This window comes from Misgurnus anguillicaudatus, chromosome 10 (genome assembly GCF_027580225.2).
Source record: "Misgurnus anguillicaudatus chromosome 10, ASM2758022v2, whole genome shotgun sequence".
Classification (NCBI taxonomy): domain Eukaryota; kingdom Metazoa; phylum Chordata; class Actinopteri; order Cypriniformes; family Cobitidae; genus Misgurnus; species Misgurnus anguillicaudatus.
This window is the reverse complement of record NC_073346.2, coordinates 27,235,753-27,253,761: the sequence shown is the minus strand read 5'-3', so window position 1 is coordinate 27,253,761 and position 18,009 is coordinate 27,235,753. Positions and strand designations below refer to the sequence as shown.

The 18,009-nt window shown below is 40.8% G+C and overlaps 1 protein-coding gene across 6 annotated transcripts in view; it reads left to right on the top strand.

Annotated features, from left to right (window-relative positions):
• The window catches only part of dop1a (DOP1 leucine zipper like protein A), a 34,238-nt gene that overhangs the window by 10,499 nt on the left and 5,730 nt on the right, over positions 1 to 18,009 (top strand). For 2 of the 6 annotated variants that reach the window (XM_055210480.2, XM_055210479.2), the window contains exons 13-29: positions 3,726 to 3,755; positions 4,197 to 4,430; positions 7,356 to 7,878; positions 8,964 to 9,235; positions 9,319 to 9,471; positions 9,565 to 9,665; positions 9,764 to 10,029; positions 10,119 to 12,225; positions 12,374 to 12,485; positions 12,775 to 12,957; positions 13,598 to 13,723; positions 13,970 to 14,104; positions 14,215 to 14,270; positions 14,362 to 14,466; positions 15,949 to 16,015; positions 17,610 to 17,754; positions 17,830 to 17,909. In XM_055210480.2, coding sequence (XP_055066455.2) covers positions 3,726 to 3,755; positions 4,197 to 4,430; positions 7,356 to 7,878; positions 8,964 to 9,235; positions 9,319 to 9,471; positions 9,565 to 9,665; positions 9,764 to 10,029; positions 10,119 to 12,225; positions 12,374 to 12,485; positions 12,775 to 12,957; positions 13,598 to 13,723; positions 13,970 to 14,104; positions 14,215 to 14,270; positions 14,362 to 14,466; positions 15,949 to 16,015; positions 17,610 to 17,754; positions 17,830 to 17,909 — 4,695 coding nt within the window. Of the gene's footprint in view, positions 1 to 3,725; positions 3,756 to 4,196; positions 4,431 to 7,355; positions 7,879 to 8,963; positions 9,236 to 9,318; positions 9,472 to 9,564; positions 9,666 to 9,763; positions 10,030 to 10,118; positions 12,226 to 12,373; positions 12,486 to 12,774; positions 12,958 to 13,597; positions 13,724 to 13,969; positions 14,105 to 14,214; positions 14,271 to 14,361; positions 14,467 to 15,948; positions 16,016 to 17,609; positions 17,910 to 18,009 lie in introns of all 6 variants that reach the window. The other 4 variants (XM_055210476.2, XM_055210475.2, XM_055210481.2 and 1 more) reach the window with 3 other exon arrangements.

Here is an 18,009-nt window from a genome sequence, read left to right as displayed (position 1 = left end):
TCGGGTTCATTCAGAAATTCTCCTTTGTTGGCTAAACCCATTAAAGGGGACATTTCACAACACTTTTTTAATATGTAAAATAAATCTTTGGTGTGCCCAGAGTACATTCAGTATGTAAAGTTTTAGCTCAAAATACCATATAGATAATTTATTATAGCACACAAACGTGCCACTTTGTATGTGTGAGCAAAAATGTGCCGTTTTTGGGTGTTTCCTTTAAAATGCTAAGATCCCCTTCTGACATCACAAGGGGAGCCAAATTTCAATGATCTATTTTTTCACATGCTTGCAGAGAATGGTTTACCAAAACTTGAGGTACTGGGTTGTGCTTTTTCACATTTTTTAGGTTTATAGAAGCACTGGGGACCCAGTTATAGCACTTAAACATGAAAAATGCCATTTTCCAGCTCCCCTAGAGTTAAACATTTAATTTTTACCGTTTTGGAATCAATTCAGCTGATCTCCGGGTCTGTCTGTACCATTTTTACCATAGCTTAGCACAATCCATTAAAATCTAATTAGACCGCTAGCATCGCGCTAAAAAATAACCAAAGAGTTTTGATTCTCTCTCATTACTACTCCTATTCTGGCATAATAATCAAGGACTTTGCTGCTGTAACATGGCTGCAGGAGGCGTAAGGATATTACGTAGTGCCCAGAAATAGTCCCTGCCATTAAAAGGTACTAAGCGAACTATTTTCGGTTGCTTCGTAATATCTTGTATCATTGTTACAACAGCAAAGTCCTTGATTATTACACCAGAATGTGAGTGTATTTCTTCTGTATTCAATGAAATTCTTCTTTGTTGGCTGAATCCATTAAAGGGGACATTTCACAACACTTTTTTAATATGTAAAATAAATCTTTGGTGTGCCCAGAGTACATTCAGTATGTAAAGTTTTAGCTCAAAATACCATATAGATAATTTATTATAGCATCTTAAAATTGCCACTTTGTGTGTGTGAGCAAAAATGTGCCGTTTTTGGGTGTTTCCTTTAAAATGCTAAGATCCCCTTCTGACATCACAAGGGGAGCCAAATTTCAATGATCCATTTTTTCACATGCTTGCAGAGAATGGTTTACCAAAACTGAGTTACTGGGTTGTGCTTTTTCACATTTTCTAGGTTGATAGAAGCACTGGGGACCCAGTTATAGCACTTAAACATGAAAAATGCCATTTTCCAGCTCCCCTAGAGTTAAACATTTAATTTTTACCGTTTTGGAATCAATTCAGCTGATCTCCGGGTCTGTCTGTACCATTTTTAGCATAGCTTAGCACAATCCATTAAAATCTAATTAGACCGCTAGCATCGCGCTAAAAAATAACCAAAGAGTTTTGATTCTCTCTCATTACTACTCCTATTCTGGCATAATAATCAAGGACTTTGCTGCTGTAACATGGCTGCAGGAGGCGTAAGGATATTACGTAGTGCCCAGAAATAGTCCCTGCCATTAAAAGGTACTAAGCGAACTATTTTCGGTTGCTTCGTAATATCTTGTATCATTGTTACAACAGCAAAGTCCTTGATTATTACACCAGAATGTGAGTGTATTTCTTCTGTATTCAATGAAATTCTTCTTTGTTGGCTGAATCCATTAAAGGGGACATTTCACAACACTTTTTTAATATGTAAAATAAATCTTTGGTGTGCCCAGAGTACATTCAGTATGTAAAGTTTTAGCTCAAAATACCATATAGATAATTTATTATAGCATCTTAAAATTGCCACTTTGTGTGTGTGAGCAAAAATGTGCCGTTTTTGGGTGTTTCCTTTAAAATGCTAAGATCCCCTTCTGACATCACAAGGGGAGCCAAATTTCAATGATCCATTTTTTCACATGCTTGCAGAGAATGGTTTACCAAAACTGAGTTACTGGGTTGTGCTTTTTCACATTTTCTAGGTTGATAGAAGCACTGGGGACCCAGTTATAGCACTTAAACATGAAAAATGTCATTTTCCAGCTCCCCTAGAGTTAAACATTTAATTTTTACCGTTTTGGAATCAATTCAGCTGATCTCCGGGTCTGTCTGTACCATTTTTAGCATAGCTTAGCACAATCCATTAAATCTAATTAGACCGCTAGCATCGCGCTAAAAAATAACAAAAGAGTTTTGATTCTCTTTCATTACTACTCTAATTCTGGCGTGGTGATCAAGGACTTTGCTGCTGTAACATGGCTGCAGGAGGCGCAGGGATATTGCGTAGTGCCCAGAAATGGTCCCTGCCATTAAAAGGTACTAAGCGAACTATTTTCGGTTGCTTCGTAATATCTTGTATCATTGTTACAACAGCAAAGTCCTTGATTATTACACCAGAATGTGAGTGTATTTCTTCTGTATTCAATGAAATTCTTCTTTGTTGGCTGAATCCATTAAAGGGGACATTTCACAACACTTTTTTAATATGTAAAATAAATCTTTGGTGTGCCCAGAGTACATTCAGTATGTAAAGTTTTAGCTCAAAATACCATATAGATAATTTATTATAGCATCTTAAAATTGCCACTTTGTGTGTGTGAGCAAAAATGTGCCGTTTTTGGGTGTTTCCTTTAAAATGCTAAGATCCCCTTCTGACATCACAAGGGGAGCCAAATTTCAATGATCCATTTTTTCACATGCTTGCAGAGAATGGTTTACCAAAACTGAGTTACTGGGTTGTGCTTTTTCACATTTTCTAGGTTGATAGAAGCACTGGGGACCCAGTTATAGCACTTAAACATGAAAAAATTTAAGATTTTCATGATATGCCACCTTTAAGAGTCTGATAAAAAAAAAACATGACAGACACACTTAGAGGGTTTTGCATCTTCAATTGTTCACATGTATTATCTATATCAGTGGTTCTCAAACTTTTTACAGTATGACACAGATCCTTTCCTTATAGTGACATCGGGCTGTCAAGATAAAAGAAGGACAATTGAAGAAATTTATATTACATTTGTGACCCTGGACCACAAAACCAGTTTTGAGTATCACGGGTATATGATTTATGATTTATTCATTTATTTCAAACCTGCATTCAAAATTGTCTCACAAAACAACATAACAGGCAACATAACCAACATATTACAACATATTACAAGTGCAAATAATTGTATATTTGTAGCAATATCCAGCAATTCATTAAATGGGTCAAAATTATATTTTTTATGCCAAAAATCATTAGGATATTAAGTAAAGATCATGTTCCATAAAGATGGGAAGATTTTCCCAATATTTTTTTGCACCCTCAGATTCCAAATTTTCAAATAATTGTATCTCGGCATGATATTGTCCCATCCTAACAAACCATACATCACTGGAAAGCTTATTTATTCATAATGATTTCGGATAATCACTGATCCAGGGTCTTGTATAGTACACTGGGTGTCCAACGTGCATTGTAGGATCAAATTTGATTTGAGAGTAAATTTTTTGATAAATTACTCCTTTAACTGTATTTAAAAAATTTCCACTCAGTCATTTTTGCCACACTTGTGGATTATGTGGTTATCAATAGCTTCAAAATATTCTGCATATGCCCCACTTAGTATGTGTGTGTTATTGTCATGTGGAAAGCTTGTGAGAGTTTCAGATCCTCAGGACTTAGTGAGAGTTTGTCTAACACTACTTGTAAACCAATTTCTAAAGTTTCCTAAAAGGTTTACAACGTGTGTTTTCTGTCCTCTTCTCTGCTTGCTTTTGTCTTTTGAAAATCTTTGCTCTTTCTTTCTTTTCCTTAAAGCCTACTAGAAGCATGAGGGTTATCTGCCAGGTACAGTACTGCTCTTTCTTGCTTCTTTACTTCACTGCACTCGGGTTTGGCAACCTTTCCAGAAACATCCATATTACTTCTGTTTTACGTCATTATATAGCACATAATAATGCTTGTACAATGTAAAATTGTTATAAATGTGGTAAAAAGTTTTATTACCTGGTTATTGAACCACACATGTTTATCTATGGATGTTGGGGAAGGTAGAACTGTAATTTTGCATGCTTTCTACATTTTCTAAATTGCTTACCAGTTAAAAATCCTAAACTTGTTAGAGTTGCAAATTATTTTATTCCCACACACAACATTTAAACAGTTCAATTTTTTAATTTCTGCTTTTTTAACCATAACTGTCAATGTTACGGGCTCTTACTGACTGCAATGCTGTGCATGTATTCTTTTCTCACTTCTCTCTCACTCGGTGTCTGTTGGTCTTTCCAGGAGACATACATAGAGATCCAGACCGAACATTTACCTCAACTGCTCCTGCGAATGGTTTCTGCTCTTACCACACACCTGCAGGCTCTGGGCCTCGGAGAGCTCACCTACTGTCTTCGCCTCTGCTCAAAGATCCTCAGCAAAGTTCAGCCCCCATTGGTGTCACCCCTTGCACTGCCTCCTGGATCGTCCACAGCGGCCACTACCCCTTCAGCAAGAGACAGAGAGGAGAAAATGGTGAGTCATTTACTGTTCAGACTATCATAAAAAATCAGACAAGGGTCACATTTGGGCAAAAAATTCAAATTCGGGCCACTTTTGCCTGCAGTGTGAACGTAGCCTTAGTTGTCCAAGTTTATTACTGAAATGTTTTTTCTATGACTTTATCCTATTGCCAAAATCAGCAGTTCTGTGTCAACCTAAAATGCAGTTTCGTTGTTAAAGGACAAGTTTGGTATTTTACACTTAAAGCCCTGTTTTCAGATTGTTTGTGATGAAATAGAACGGTTTTGACTGAAATTTCGACATATGTTGCTGCCCCGAGAATTTTCGTGTGAGCATATCAGTGAACACCTCTGACCACTCAGTGAGTTTCACGTTTTTGTAAATGAAAGTTTAATGTATTTTAGGAAGGATTGTTCCAGTGCACCTATAAACCCATTATAGAGGTGGGAGGTGATACAAGAAACACCCGAAAATTCTCGGGCCAGCATCATATGTCCAAATTTCAGTCAAAACCGTTCTTTCTCATCATAAACAATCTGAAAACAGGGCTTTAAGTGTAAAATACCGAACTTGTCCTTTAAGTCTATGGAGGCAGGAGTGTCCACAGTTTTAGTTTGTTTAAAGGTATAGCGGAAGATTTTCTTTTTCTGGGTGGATCATCCCAGTTGTCAATCATTCTGATGATATGTTAACGTAAGGCCATCGTACGTGCTCGTCCCTAGGTTTGCTTTCTGCACATGCGCACTTTCAGGTGTATATGTGTGGTGGTCTGCGGTTTCAGCCATTCATTAAAGCTCGCATTCTCGTGTTTTTTCAAAATGTTTGAGGGTCGCAAGAGAAAAAGTGTTTACGAATTGTATGACAAGAAGAGAAAGCCCTATGAAGAAAGAAACAAGACCAAAGTGTTTTTGGGAGATGCTGGCGAACACTACTCGATAGGGCTGTGTATCGCCAACAGTTTCCCGATTCGATACGTATCCCGATACAAGACTATTACATTTTTGTTCAGAATTAAGTAACATTATTACTATTATTGTTTAATGTACATTGAATAAGCAGTGTTGTAACAGTTGTCTTTTTGCCATTCATTTATTAGCTTTTGGTGTAACTCATAGAAATTCTTAAAATCTCAGAGTTAATACTTAACTTATGTTTTTTTAAACAGTTTTACAAAGAAAAAGTGTCTTACTCTAGGCATTATATTTGTCTCTCATTTCATTATTCTATATCTATTTATATATGTGTAAACATGCAGTCAGACTTAATACTATTTAATAGAAATCAGATTATTAATGTGACAGCTACAGTTTGAAGTAGCCCTGTATCTCTTCTCTAGATGTACACTTTTCACATGCAAATCTTTGTCGTGTTTCTTCACTAATGCGTTAGTACTGTTTTATAAGAGAGTGACTAATAAGTATAGGCTAAGATATCTTCGCTTTCATACTGAACTCATTGATTTTAAATACGCGTGAGAGAGAGAGAGAGAGAGAGCGGCACGCAGGCACGTGCGCCAGCGAGACAGACACGTAAAGTGAAAGTATACCCCGCTACCTTTAACTCTACGTACTCCGCAGGACACATGCGTCCTTTCCATATAGATCACGCATCAGCAGCGATTGGTCACGTTACTTTAAAAAGTGCATCCGAATCGATATTGAAGATGCTGTATCGATGCGCGCATCGTCAGGCGTCCATGACGATGTATCGTCGTATCGATATTTTGAACACAGCACTACTACTCGACAGATACAGTTTGGCATGCTATTTGGAGAAATCCATTTAAAATCACTGCTAATAAAAGTTGATGTAAGCTATGATTAGCGATGCTAGCCCTGGCGTAAGTCACGAACCGCGCAGACACGGTAAACATGCCGACAGGAACTTGTAAACAGAGCGAAGAGAAGAACTAGGCTCGGGCATGCTCTCTCTCGTGCACACATTTAATAGGCGTTCCCTCTTGGGAGCAGGTAGAGTGTTGCGCATGTGCATTTTTTTTTAAAGTGGAAAGGCGGTTCTTTTCAAAATTCAGGAAAATCTTCCGCTATACCTTTAAGACAAGCCAATGTCCTGTTTGCTGTACAAGCATTGACCTAAAAACAACCATTCCCCGGTTTTATGGTCTGTATTTTCCTCTGTGAATGCCTTCAGACACCCTGTTTGGAGTTTGGACAGGATGGTCCAATGTCTACACTCATTAGCCCTGACAGAAGTTTGTGAGGGCATGCATGCCATGGCCTGTTTACTACCTGACTGGGACTATGTGTCTCTTCAGTGGGTGTAGCATGATTGAAATAATTCCAGACTTGCTGGATGGAGAGGGAATACGCATGACACGTTCATGCTTAGCTGAGTTCCTGTCGCTCTAGTGGGAGCCAAGTGTGGCCTTTGAGACCAAAAAATCAGTAATTTCAACTCAGGTGAAAATAGCTTTTAACCTTGAAAGCCTCTCCGTTTCCCCCTCTGGGGGGCATGTATCACATTGCTCACCACCTGAGTCTGGCTCGGGGGTGCTTTAGGGTTTTGTTATTCTGTAGCCAGTCTACATTATTACAGAAAAGGTGTGATTTGAGAGTGAATGACATGACTGCCAAAACTGTTATGGGCAACAAATGGCCTCTGTTTCACAGGCATGGAATTGCTGTCCATATTAAATCTAACAATATGACAATATACAACGTGGTGCAATAAAATTAGTTGAAGTAATGAACTTACTTGACTGTTATACAGAATTGTTGAATATCCAATCACATTGTCATATTGATTGACAATGCAGCTTAGTTGGTAGAGTGCAAAGCCCATAGATTTGAGTCCCAGGAAACATAAATTTACTGCAAGTTACTTTGGATAAAACCATCTACCAAATGCAAAAATTTAAATGTGATGTTCTGCACAGTTGAAAGAAATTTATTTTTCTAATCTTTTAATCTTGGTCAGGCGCTGCCAATTGCACTAGAAGTTCCCAATGTATTTGAGGATGGTGAGAACCCTTCAAGCAGCAGTGGATTCACAGACTTCATCCAGTACCGGGGTGAACGTGGGACGCCACCTGATAGTGTGCCGCACCTTGAGGATGACTCATCCAGCCCTGAAGAAGCACCCAAACCGAAACCCAAATCTGGGATCAGTAGTTCTGCCCACAGCAAACCCCAGGGCAAGCCAGTGATGCAGTGCTGCCTCGAGCATTTCCAGCAGTTCCTTTGTCTCCTCGTGAAGCTTTACATCATTCCTGGAGGTCACACAGAGACTGGGAAGGCCTGCAGTGCTGAGATGGACACTCTTGCAGTGGTAGCCGATAAAAGAAGGTATGATGTTTATGCAGAGCAGACGTCTTCTGAGCAGAAAGAGTGTCTGGATGCATTTACGGCTGCTTGCCAGCTGTTCCTGGAGTGCTCCAGTTTTCCAGTCTACATTGCTGAGGGCAACCTGAAGTCCTCACCCACCAGAGAAGAGCAGTCAGGTAAACAATACCAATGCTACTTGTATTTAATCACTATTGGGTGATTCTCACAAAATACAGATTTAGGTGGTGTTTTTTTTTGCACATATAAGATTAAGGTCTGAACTAACTATAACCATTTTTTAGAGGATTTTAAAAATATTTCCTATAGAATTATTTAAATTTTTTTTAGATTATCATTATAAAAAAATTTCATAACCGCAACATAATATTTCATTAAATATATGCATTTACAAACTCATGTTTCGGTAATGAGAACTAAAAAGTTGTCTAGCTACTACGACAAGCCAAATTTCAACTTTTATCTGGAGAGAAAAAGAACCTGGTAGTCATCTTGAGTGTCACAGTCAATTATGTCCCTTCCAACATTTTTTTTTTGAAAATGTCAGTTCCTTGAGGGCTTAAACAATGATTGAAAATTGTTGCGGAGGATGAGAAAATTGGTCTTGGACACATTTATATTCCTTATTATTGTCACTACATTTACCAATGATCGCCAAACACCACATGTTTTTTTACTGTAAATGTTTATAGTATAACATGCACTGAAGCTTTTTATTTTTTAGATTTTTTTATTATAAATATTTCCATGTCTAAGAACCCAAATTCAGTCATGGACACGTTGTGGTAATGACAATTTTACCCCTAAAATGTGGAAAAAAAACAACAAAATTGGTTTGTATGATGTCATTTGGAATCATGTGCAAAATAAGAGAATCACCATATTGCTTAGTGACTCTTCCCACGTTTAAGTGCTATAATTTGGTCCCCAGTGCCTCTATCAGCATAGAAAATGTGAAAAAGATCAAGTATCGTAGTTTTGGTAAAAACAATTGCAAGCATTTGAAAAAATAGGTCATTGAAATTTGGCTCCCCTTGTGATCTCAGAAGGGGATAATACCGCCTCTTAGTCTACACTATCCAACCACGGCACTGCCATTTGGTGCAGAGATCAGCAAAAAGTCCCCTTTAATGTTTCGAGTCCCGTAAAAGCCAATAAAGTGACAGCATTTGTTTGTGTTCAGCTGAAGAAAGGAAATCATTTATCTTTATCTGTTTTAAACATGATTCAAATTTTCTTCCAGGTGAAAGTGTTCAGCCAGCATCTTGGCTTCAGACTCTGATGGACGCTTGCTGTTCAGCTGCTGATTTCACTATTCAGGCAGTGGCTATCTCTCTTGTCATGGACCTTGTCGGTCTGACACAATCAGTAGCTATGGTGACTGCTGAGCGTGTGGCTAGTCCAGAATCGGACCAACCAATGAGTCCTAGCCAAGGACGCGTTGCGGTAGTGATTCGGCCCCCACTCACACCAGGGATCTTGAAGTACATTGCAGAGAAAACAGATTTCTTTAAGGTTTGGGTTATTTCCTTTTACATTTCATTTTTTCTTTCAGTTTCTTCTTTTATTCTGATCACCATCTCACTTCTCTGCTGTAGAATGTAGCCCTTATATTATGGGATCAGTTAGGAGAAGCGACCCCCCAGCATCACAAGCGCAGTGTGGAGCTCTTTTACCAGATTCACAACTTGGCTCCCTCCCCCGGCATTTGTGAAGATGTCATTAGCCAGCAGCTCATGCATCGGGACAAGGTTGGTCATGTATGCGTGTACATGCATGTCGTAGAAATGGAAACCAATAAACACAAATGTTCACATCTTCTTTTACCAAACTCTTTTTTTTAGAGAATACGCTTGGAGGCCCATGTAAAGTTCTCTGTCCTCTGGCACTTGACCAGAGACCTGAACATTACCAAGTCCTCCTCTTTCAATCGCACCTTTGACAGGTCACAGCAGTTCATATTAATGATGCAAATATTACTTTGAGAAACAGTGTTTATTCTTTCAAAAACTGTACCTTTTTCTACACCCTCGCCTCTTTTAGGTCTCTCTTTATCATGTTGGACAGCCTTAGTTTTTGGGATGGCTCTGTGAGCGCTGTTGGCCGGGCCTGGCTGAACCAAGTTTTGCAGAGACATGATATCGCTCGTGTTCTTGAGCCTCTGCTGCTTTTGCTTCTTCACCCTAAAACCCATCGCGTGTCCATCCAGCGTGTTCAAGCGCAGCGTCACCTTGCACAGGCATTTCCCAACCCGTCAGAACAAGAGCCCTCTGACCCCATTTACATGAGGGATGTGAACTGCACTGATAGTAAGATGCCTTTATTTTAGTATTAAAATGTATTTCTTAGCTGCCACCACAAATATATGCCAATGAACATTTACTTGTCCCCTTTGCAGATAATGGCCAGATCAGTAGCCACAGAGGTGTCCACATGTCCAGCAGAGGCCTCCTATTGGATGACATGGAACCATTCAGCCTGACGGTTAACCCCTTAAGTGACAGTCTTTCACTTTTGAGCCTTAGCAGTGAGAACCTGCAGCTCTGTGGTGAATATCAACCTCCTGATCAGCAGGGAGAGGCCCAGAGCTCAGATTCAAGTGGGTCCCAGTCGTCCACTTTGGACAATGGGAGCTTTGATGAACCGGAGGGAGGTGGTAACACTATTAATATATGTGGTCATGAGCTTTGTCGGTCCTCTTCGATGGAGGAAATGTGCTTGCACAAGACCGTTTCTGCTGTTCTCGCTGAGGTAGTGGACAGGGTGGTGGAAATAGTGGAGAAAGGGTCTACCGACACACCATCATCTCCTGAGGCATGGGCTCAGACAGACTCTGATAGCTCCAACTCCTCCACGGATATGTCCACTGAGCCATGCATCGCCCTGACCTCCTTCCCCAATACCCAAGCCAGGACGCTCCCAGAACTGGTTGCAGGAGGGACTTTGGAGTTCCTGGCTGTTGCCTCAATTGAAGCTTCGGGGGAAGAGGCGCATCGGGAAGGCATAGCTCGCCATAGCTCCTCCCCTTCGATCGTTACTCTTCCAGACGGCGGCGGTAATGGAATCACTGAACAGAGCCTCCAGGTCGATGACCCACAACGCAAGCGCAGCCACAGCAGCACCCAGCTCAGCCTAAAGGGTAAGATTATGGAGCGACTAGTGGATAAATCGCCAGGGGCCAAGCCCAAAATCAAGAAGTCCAAAAGGAAAGAAGATGAAAGGCGTAAGGCCAACCAGGCAGAGAAGAGCCGCCCACCCAGCATCTTCTTCGGGGACAGTCTCGACTTGGAGAATTGGTACAGCTGTGGGGAGGGCGAAGTGTCTGAGATTGAGAGCGATATAGGCTCTCCAAGCTATGGGGCTGCTGGTGGGGCAGGAGGACCTCGCACATCTGGGTCATCTGCTCGGTTTAACATCCATCCTCTGTACCAGCATGTTTTGCTTTATCTTCAGCTGTATGATTCCTCTCGTACTCTTCATGCGCTCACTGCCATTGCAGCCATGCTTCGTGCCTTACCAGCAGGATTTGTAAGCGCCATCTCCACAACAAGCATAAATAACACATACACACCACAGCTGTCTCTTCTGCAGAACCTGTTAGCACGCCATCGCGTCTCTGTCATGGGCAAGGATTTCTACTGCCCCATCCCACAGGACTCTCACTCGCACTCATTCCGAAGTGCGATGTTCCTGGAGATCATAATTTCCCTTTGCCTCTATTTTTTGCGGAGCTATTACGCGGCCCATGTCGACGCCACAGCACAGGACCTGGCTGGCAATCATTCCATGCAGCTGACCAGCGTGGAGGTCTTAACGCTTCTTTTCAACGAGCTTTCCAAGGTGACCGGTGGCTCAGCCAAGGGCTTTGCCAGCTTCATTTGTGACGTGCTATCCAAATGCAAGGTGCAGAAGGTAGTGCTGCATTGTTTGCTCTCCACCATCTTTAGCGTGCAAAAATGGCATGAACATCGTGTCCGTGGCACCAATGTGGCGGCAGTTGAGGAGGGCCTTTCAGAGGACAGTGTCATCAATCTGTCAGAGGACCAGCTGGATAACTGCAGCGCCATACAGTCCCAGCTCCTGCGCTTGTTACAGAGCCTGGTGGTGTTAGAGCACCGTGTGCTAATCCCAGCGGATGAAGTTGGGGAAGGTGGTCCAGGGACTACTGGGTCTATTGGAGGAGCTAACGGCCCCGGGTTTGGGTTCGAGCTGATCGGTGGCGAGGTAGAGCATGTCAACCCCCAACAACCGATGACTTCACTCCAGTACTTGCATGGGCAGCCTATCACGGCACAAGGGATGTTTCTGTGTGCAGTAATCCGGGCCCTGCATCAGCACCACGCCTGCAAGATGCACCCACAGTGGATCGGCCTCATTACAGCCACTCTGCCTTACATGGGAAAAGTGCTTCGGCGAGTGGTCGCTTCTGTTACGCTTCAGCTGTGCAAAAACCTTGACAACTTTATACAGCAATACCGCTATGAGACAGGCTTGACAGACACCAGGTACTGGTCAACTTTTGCTGGGTAGAACAGGAATAGGGACATCATTTGTTTATAAAAATCTTAAAGATACAAATACAAATCTATTATGCACTCTTGAAACAATACAATGCCTTGTGATAGTTAATGTTTGTGTGTGCAATTTTTCTAGGCCTCAGTGGATGGCATTGGGTATTCCTCCTGACCTGATTCTGACTTTACTAGAAGGAATGACAGCCATAATCCATTATTGCCTGCTAGACCCAACCTCACAATATTACCAGGTGAGGGCGCTAGTTGACCTGTTTTGTGTTGCAGTTAGCTGTAATCTCTTGTTAAGTGCTTTGCTTTAATATATGTGACCCTGTCTGTAAAATCAAGGAGAATAAAAGCATCAAAGTTTAATTTTAATAATTGGCATGACCTAACTCCGTTAATATTAAAGAAATCAAGGTTATATTTGTACAAAGAGTTAGTTGGGGTTTCACAGGCAAGGTCACATATTGTCTAATTCCTAAATGATTAACTTGTAAGATCAATTCAGTGTCAAGTTTATGTGCATGTATCTATTAGCTCCAGGCAAATGTAGATCAGAAGCATCTTGCAGAGGCCCGTGCCGGCATTCTCTCCATCTTGCACACCATCATGTCCTCTGTAACCCTGCTGTGGGGAGTCCTTTATCTGGTTGACAGCTCCGACAGGCCAGCTGCAGCCTCTGCCTGCTCCTCCTCCAACATCAACTTAGGATCTACAAAGGTACCACAGTAACACTAGAGTTAAGATGGCCTGTTTAAAGGAAAACGCCACTGTTTTTCAATATTTTACTATATTTTTACCTCAACTTAGACTAATTAATACATACCTATTTTTTTTCAATGCATGCTCTTAATCTTTGTACAGTGTGTCGTGAATGTGTTAGCATTTAGCCTAGCCCCATTCATTTCTTAGGATCCAAACAGGGATGAATTTAGAAGCCACCAAACACTTCCATGTTTTCCCTATTTAAAGACTGTTACATGAGTAGTTACACAAGTAAGTAGGGTGGCACAAAATCAAACGTGACGATTTTTAAGCGGATAAAAAATGTATATTGTACGGTGAAAGAGCACTTAGTTTGCAACTCTTCGACCTTGGCGCGCAGTATCACTCCTGAGAACTCCCCCTCTTGCTTTAACTTTCGTCAATATTACTGCGCCTGAGGTCGAAGTTTTATTTTGAGCCACCATACTTACTTGTGTAACTACTCATGTAACAGTCTTTTAATTGGGAAAATGTATTAATTTGTCTAAGTTGAATATTGAAAAACGGTGGTGTTATCCTTTATGCATGTGTTTTGATCTTGTCCCTGGTCCTTATTCTGCATTTACAATCTAATCATTTTACTGGTTGTTCACAGAATCTCCGGCAGCAAATTCTGGAGCTTCTGGGCCCAATCTCAATGAATCATGGTGCTCACTTCATGGCAGCTATTGCATATGTGTGGAATGAAAGGAAGCAGACCAAAGCTCCAACTAGGAACAAGGTATGACTATGAACAACTCTAAAAGCATGAATTTATTTTATACTCATGCATTTGGTAGATGCTTCTTTCCAAAGCGTCTTACAGAGCACACAAGGTATTTTATTCATATGTGTGTCTTCTGGGAATCAAACCCACAACCTTTGCGGTGCCACTGCTAATGCAATGTTCTACTAATGCAAGTTTGGCTATAGAAAAACTTGTAGCATCATGAATCTTGAGACTTTTAAGAATGTGTCTGTATTTTAGGTAATACCCACAGCCAGCGAGGAACAGCTTCTCCTTGTAGAACTTGTTCGTTCAGTAAGCGCTATGAGAACTGAGACGGTGATCCAGACAGTGAAGGATGTCCTTAAACAACCACCAGCCATCGCCAAAGAAAAGGTATTGTTAAGGAAAAACAAACTATTCATATAGTAATTATGAATGTTGGATTGTCAGTGGTAAAAATGTTGCAGATTTAATGTTCAGTTTGGTATTTCTTTATTTCACAGAAGCATCTTTCCCTGGAAGTCTGCATGCTTCAGTTTTTTTATGCTTATGTGCAGAGGTGTGTGACTCACATTTATAATAATATTAGTATATCTTTAACATCAATATGTATATGTATTTGTATGCAAGTAAGCTTTTATCTCCTGCAGGATTGCAGTGTCTAGTCTGGTTGATAGCTGGCCTTCGCTCTTGGCCTTGCTGAAAGAGTCTGTACAGCTCAGCTTACCCGCTCCTGGACAATTTTTGATACTTGGGTATGTGCTTTCTCACAGATCTAAACATGGTTATTCTTTTATTTGGAGACACTTGAGGAGTTCAGATGCAAAACCCTTTAGGTGCGTCTGACATTTTAATGTTTAAAGCCCCCCTAACCTAGAAATGCACTTTTAAATGTCTTTCTAGCAGAAAATGAGTCGCTAGTGTGTGTGCAGAAACATCCTATTATTATACGAATCCATCTATTCTTCTTTGGAATCACACAACAGTCACACAAAACAAGCTGTTGGGGATCCCCTATCAATGTGATGTCACATTGATTACGCCCCAACTAAAACCGCTCACTGACTCCGCCTTATGAGCGCATAGTTCAACCATCTGCCAGAGATACATGTTTTAATGTAGGCCAAAGCACGTGTGTAAATGCTCTTCCCCTTTACTTTGCATATGGGAAGGGAACAAAAGCTTTCTTTGCATTTAAAGAAACACACACAAAAACAGCGTGTTTTTCATTGCAGCCACAAATGGCCATGTTCAACATTGTGTAATGAAATATATGTTGTGTATTTTGAGCTGAAACTTTACAGACACATTCTGGGGATACCAGAGACTATTTTGTATTGCTGAAAACACCTAGGTTAGGGGCCCTTTAAGTTCAGTAATTTCACTTTAAAGCAACACTATGTAGTTTTTTTACCTTTAAATAATGTCTCTAAAATTATTTCAGTGATAGAACAACTTTTAACTAGACAAATTGTACTGTTGCTGCAACCTGAGCAGCCTCCTAGCTGCTACAAGCACACTCTGAAAGTGGCGGTGGAGGGTAGAGCACACAGCCCCGCCCCTCCCCCTGCCTGTAGAAGAGTGTCTGATACCAGGCACTGTTGCGCTTTTCAACCACATGGAGGAGCTGTAAGTCATTTTTACATTGAAACTACATAGTGATGCTTTAATAGCAATGTAAAGGTTATTAGTCAATAATTGAAATACCTTACAAATTTTTACAAATTTTACTTTAGTCATTTCATTGGTATCTTTTGCAGCAAAACACTCTAACTGCATGCAAGCTTTTCTAGCAAAAATCTACTTCTAAAAATAAATTCACTTTTTTGGACAAGACCGTAAACAGTTGCAAAAATCACTAAAGATTAAAAATAGAAACATTGCAAATTATGAAAGTCACAAACAAGGTACACAAGTTTAAATGTTATCCACGGTCGTTTTGCATGCCATTGTTTATCCAATTAATCTTGCATGCACTTTGAGGTTTTTGCTAAAATAAAATCGTACGTGGCCTTTAGCAGATTCTGCAAACAAAGCAGTATTTCTGAATGGCCTGAGGTCGAGATTAAGCAAATTTGAAGCGAAGGAATTGATGAAGGCATAATACGTGCCGAGAGCATTCAGTCAATATCATTATCTCATTTTTGACGGTGTTGTTTGTTTAGGGGCTTTTGCATCTGAGCTCCTCGTATGTTGTTTATTTCTAAGGTTACATTAAGCATTTCTTTATTCTGTAGTGTTCTGAATGAGTTTATCCTCAAGAATCCCACCCTGGAGAGCAAGAAGGACCAACGAGAGCTACAGGTGACTTTTCTTACCAATTACTCTCACCCCCCAGTCACATTAGCTACAAGAGACAGAGCTACAGGCTACCATTCATTTTCAATTGGAGTGGCCGTTTGCCAGTGACAAGCGACGAGCTCGCCACTGCGCGAGCAAGGTGTGGCTAAAATAGACAAGCAGGCTATTTTATGCAAATGCTGAGAGATGCGACAAAGAGACTGCCAATCGGAGTGAAGGGGCAGCGTGAAGTAGATCTGTGGCAAAGTCGAAGAAAATAATTCAAGATGGCGGAAAATGCATATTTCTGTATATATCTTTTATCTCATATATTTTTTACTTTTAACGAGAAATAAATACTTTTAAATCCAAAAACATCGTTCTTGTAACTTAACAATACCTCTGAAGTGACTTTTGATACCACTTTTAGATACTAGCTAAGGAACGGCCATCAAGCGGGTGCGTGTCACTCGGAGTCGCTCACTTTTGTAGCTAATGTGACTGGAGGGACTGCACATGCTTACAAAGCATTTTTCAACATTATTCTGTGATATCACTTTTTTTTAACCATAGTAATACCAATGTTTTTGACACTACCGTATGGAAATATCAAATGTTATATGTATATAACAATCATTCAGTTTGGTGGCGCTGGCATTACCATCTGACAACATCACTATGTCATGTATGGAACTACCAAAGTGCTTTTTGTAAAGATACCTGTGAAAGTACTTACAGGATAATCTTGGCGATTTTCCATTGCATAGTGCCCCACGGTTTGGTTTGGGTCAGCTTATCTCACTTTGGCTTGGTTAGCTTTTCCATCGAGTTTAGTAACACTTTGGAGTGGGAGGGATTATAGGGGTGTCTTATATTTGCGCTCTATACTGCTGTGACATCATACAAGTGAGAGCGTCGTTGGAATACATTCACATACATTCATTTAACGTTATTTCTCAGTCCGCCACAGAATTAAAATTGGCCACCACAAATAGATGTTTGCGCATCGCGTTTATCACTACCTCTGTCTCACGTGACAGTTTTACAAACACCAGTGGCGTCAGTCGACGCGCTCCGCTGAGCCTCATTTAAGTTGTATTTAAGCATATATGCAGACGTGCGCGTCGTGAATGTGCCACCACAAACTGCAAATCTGGAAAAAAACTGTTATGGTGTTTCTGATTCTTAAACTGTAGATGTTTTTCATTGCTAAAATGGAGTTTAGGAACTTATAGTAGAGCACAGATGACAACATGTTTGCTCGAGACAGCGCAAGCTAGCATGAAGGCAAAGCTAATCTTTTACATTATAGCAATGACGCTGGTAGTGACGATTCTCTCTGACCAATCAGTGATCTACAGTGTTTCCGCGTCACGTTTTGGTATCAGCTCGAGTTGCTTGGAACCCCAAGGGAGGTGGTACTAAAAAAATTAGCGGGTACTACATACTGCACCCAGTGCCAGTGGAAAAGCCCCCAAATGTAAGCTGACCCGACCCAAACCAAACCGTGGGGTACTATGCAATGGAAAAGCGCCATTTTAGCTGAAATTGTGTTTCAATGTCTGCTATTTCACTTCACAAATTTTACATTTAAATGACAAATATCATGATTTTCCAGGATGTAACCCATAAGATCGTAGAGGCCATTGGCACGATTGCTGGCTCATCTTTAGAGCAAACCACATGGCTGAGAAGAAACCTGGAGGTCAAACCTTCTCCTCAGATTATGGTGGAGGGTGCCAGTCTGGAGGCGGATGTAGAAGGTGAGTGTGGATATAGTCTCATGTGTCATGCACAGCTGCATGGAGAGTCGCTAACCAACAGTATGTGCTTTTCAGACCTAATGCTTACAGTGATGGAGGCATCCAGCTTCACTCCATCTGTTTACAGCGTTCATGCCCTCACACTGTTGGCAGAGGTAAACACAAACATCTGCACAACCAAAACCTGGTGGTTTGAAGCTTAAGATTTGGACTTTGATAGGAAGTTGTATATACTATATAATGTGCAGGAGTGCA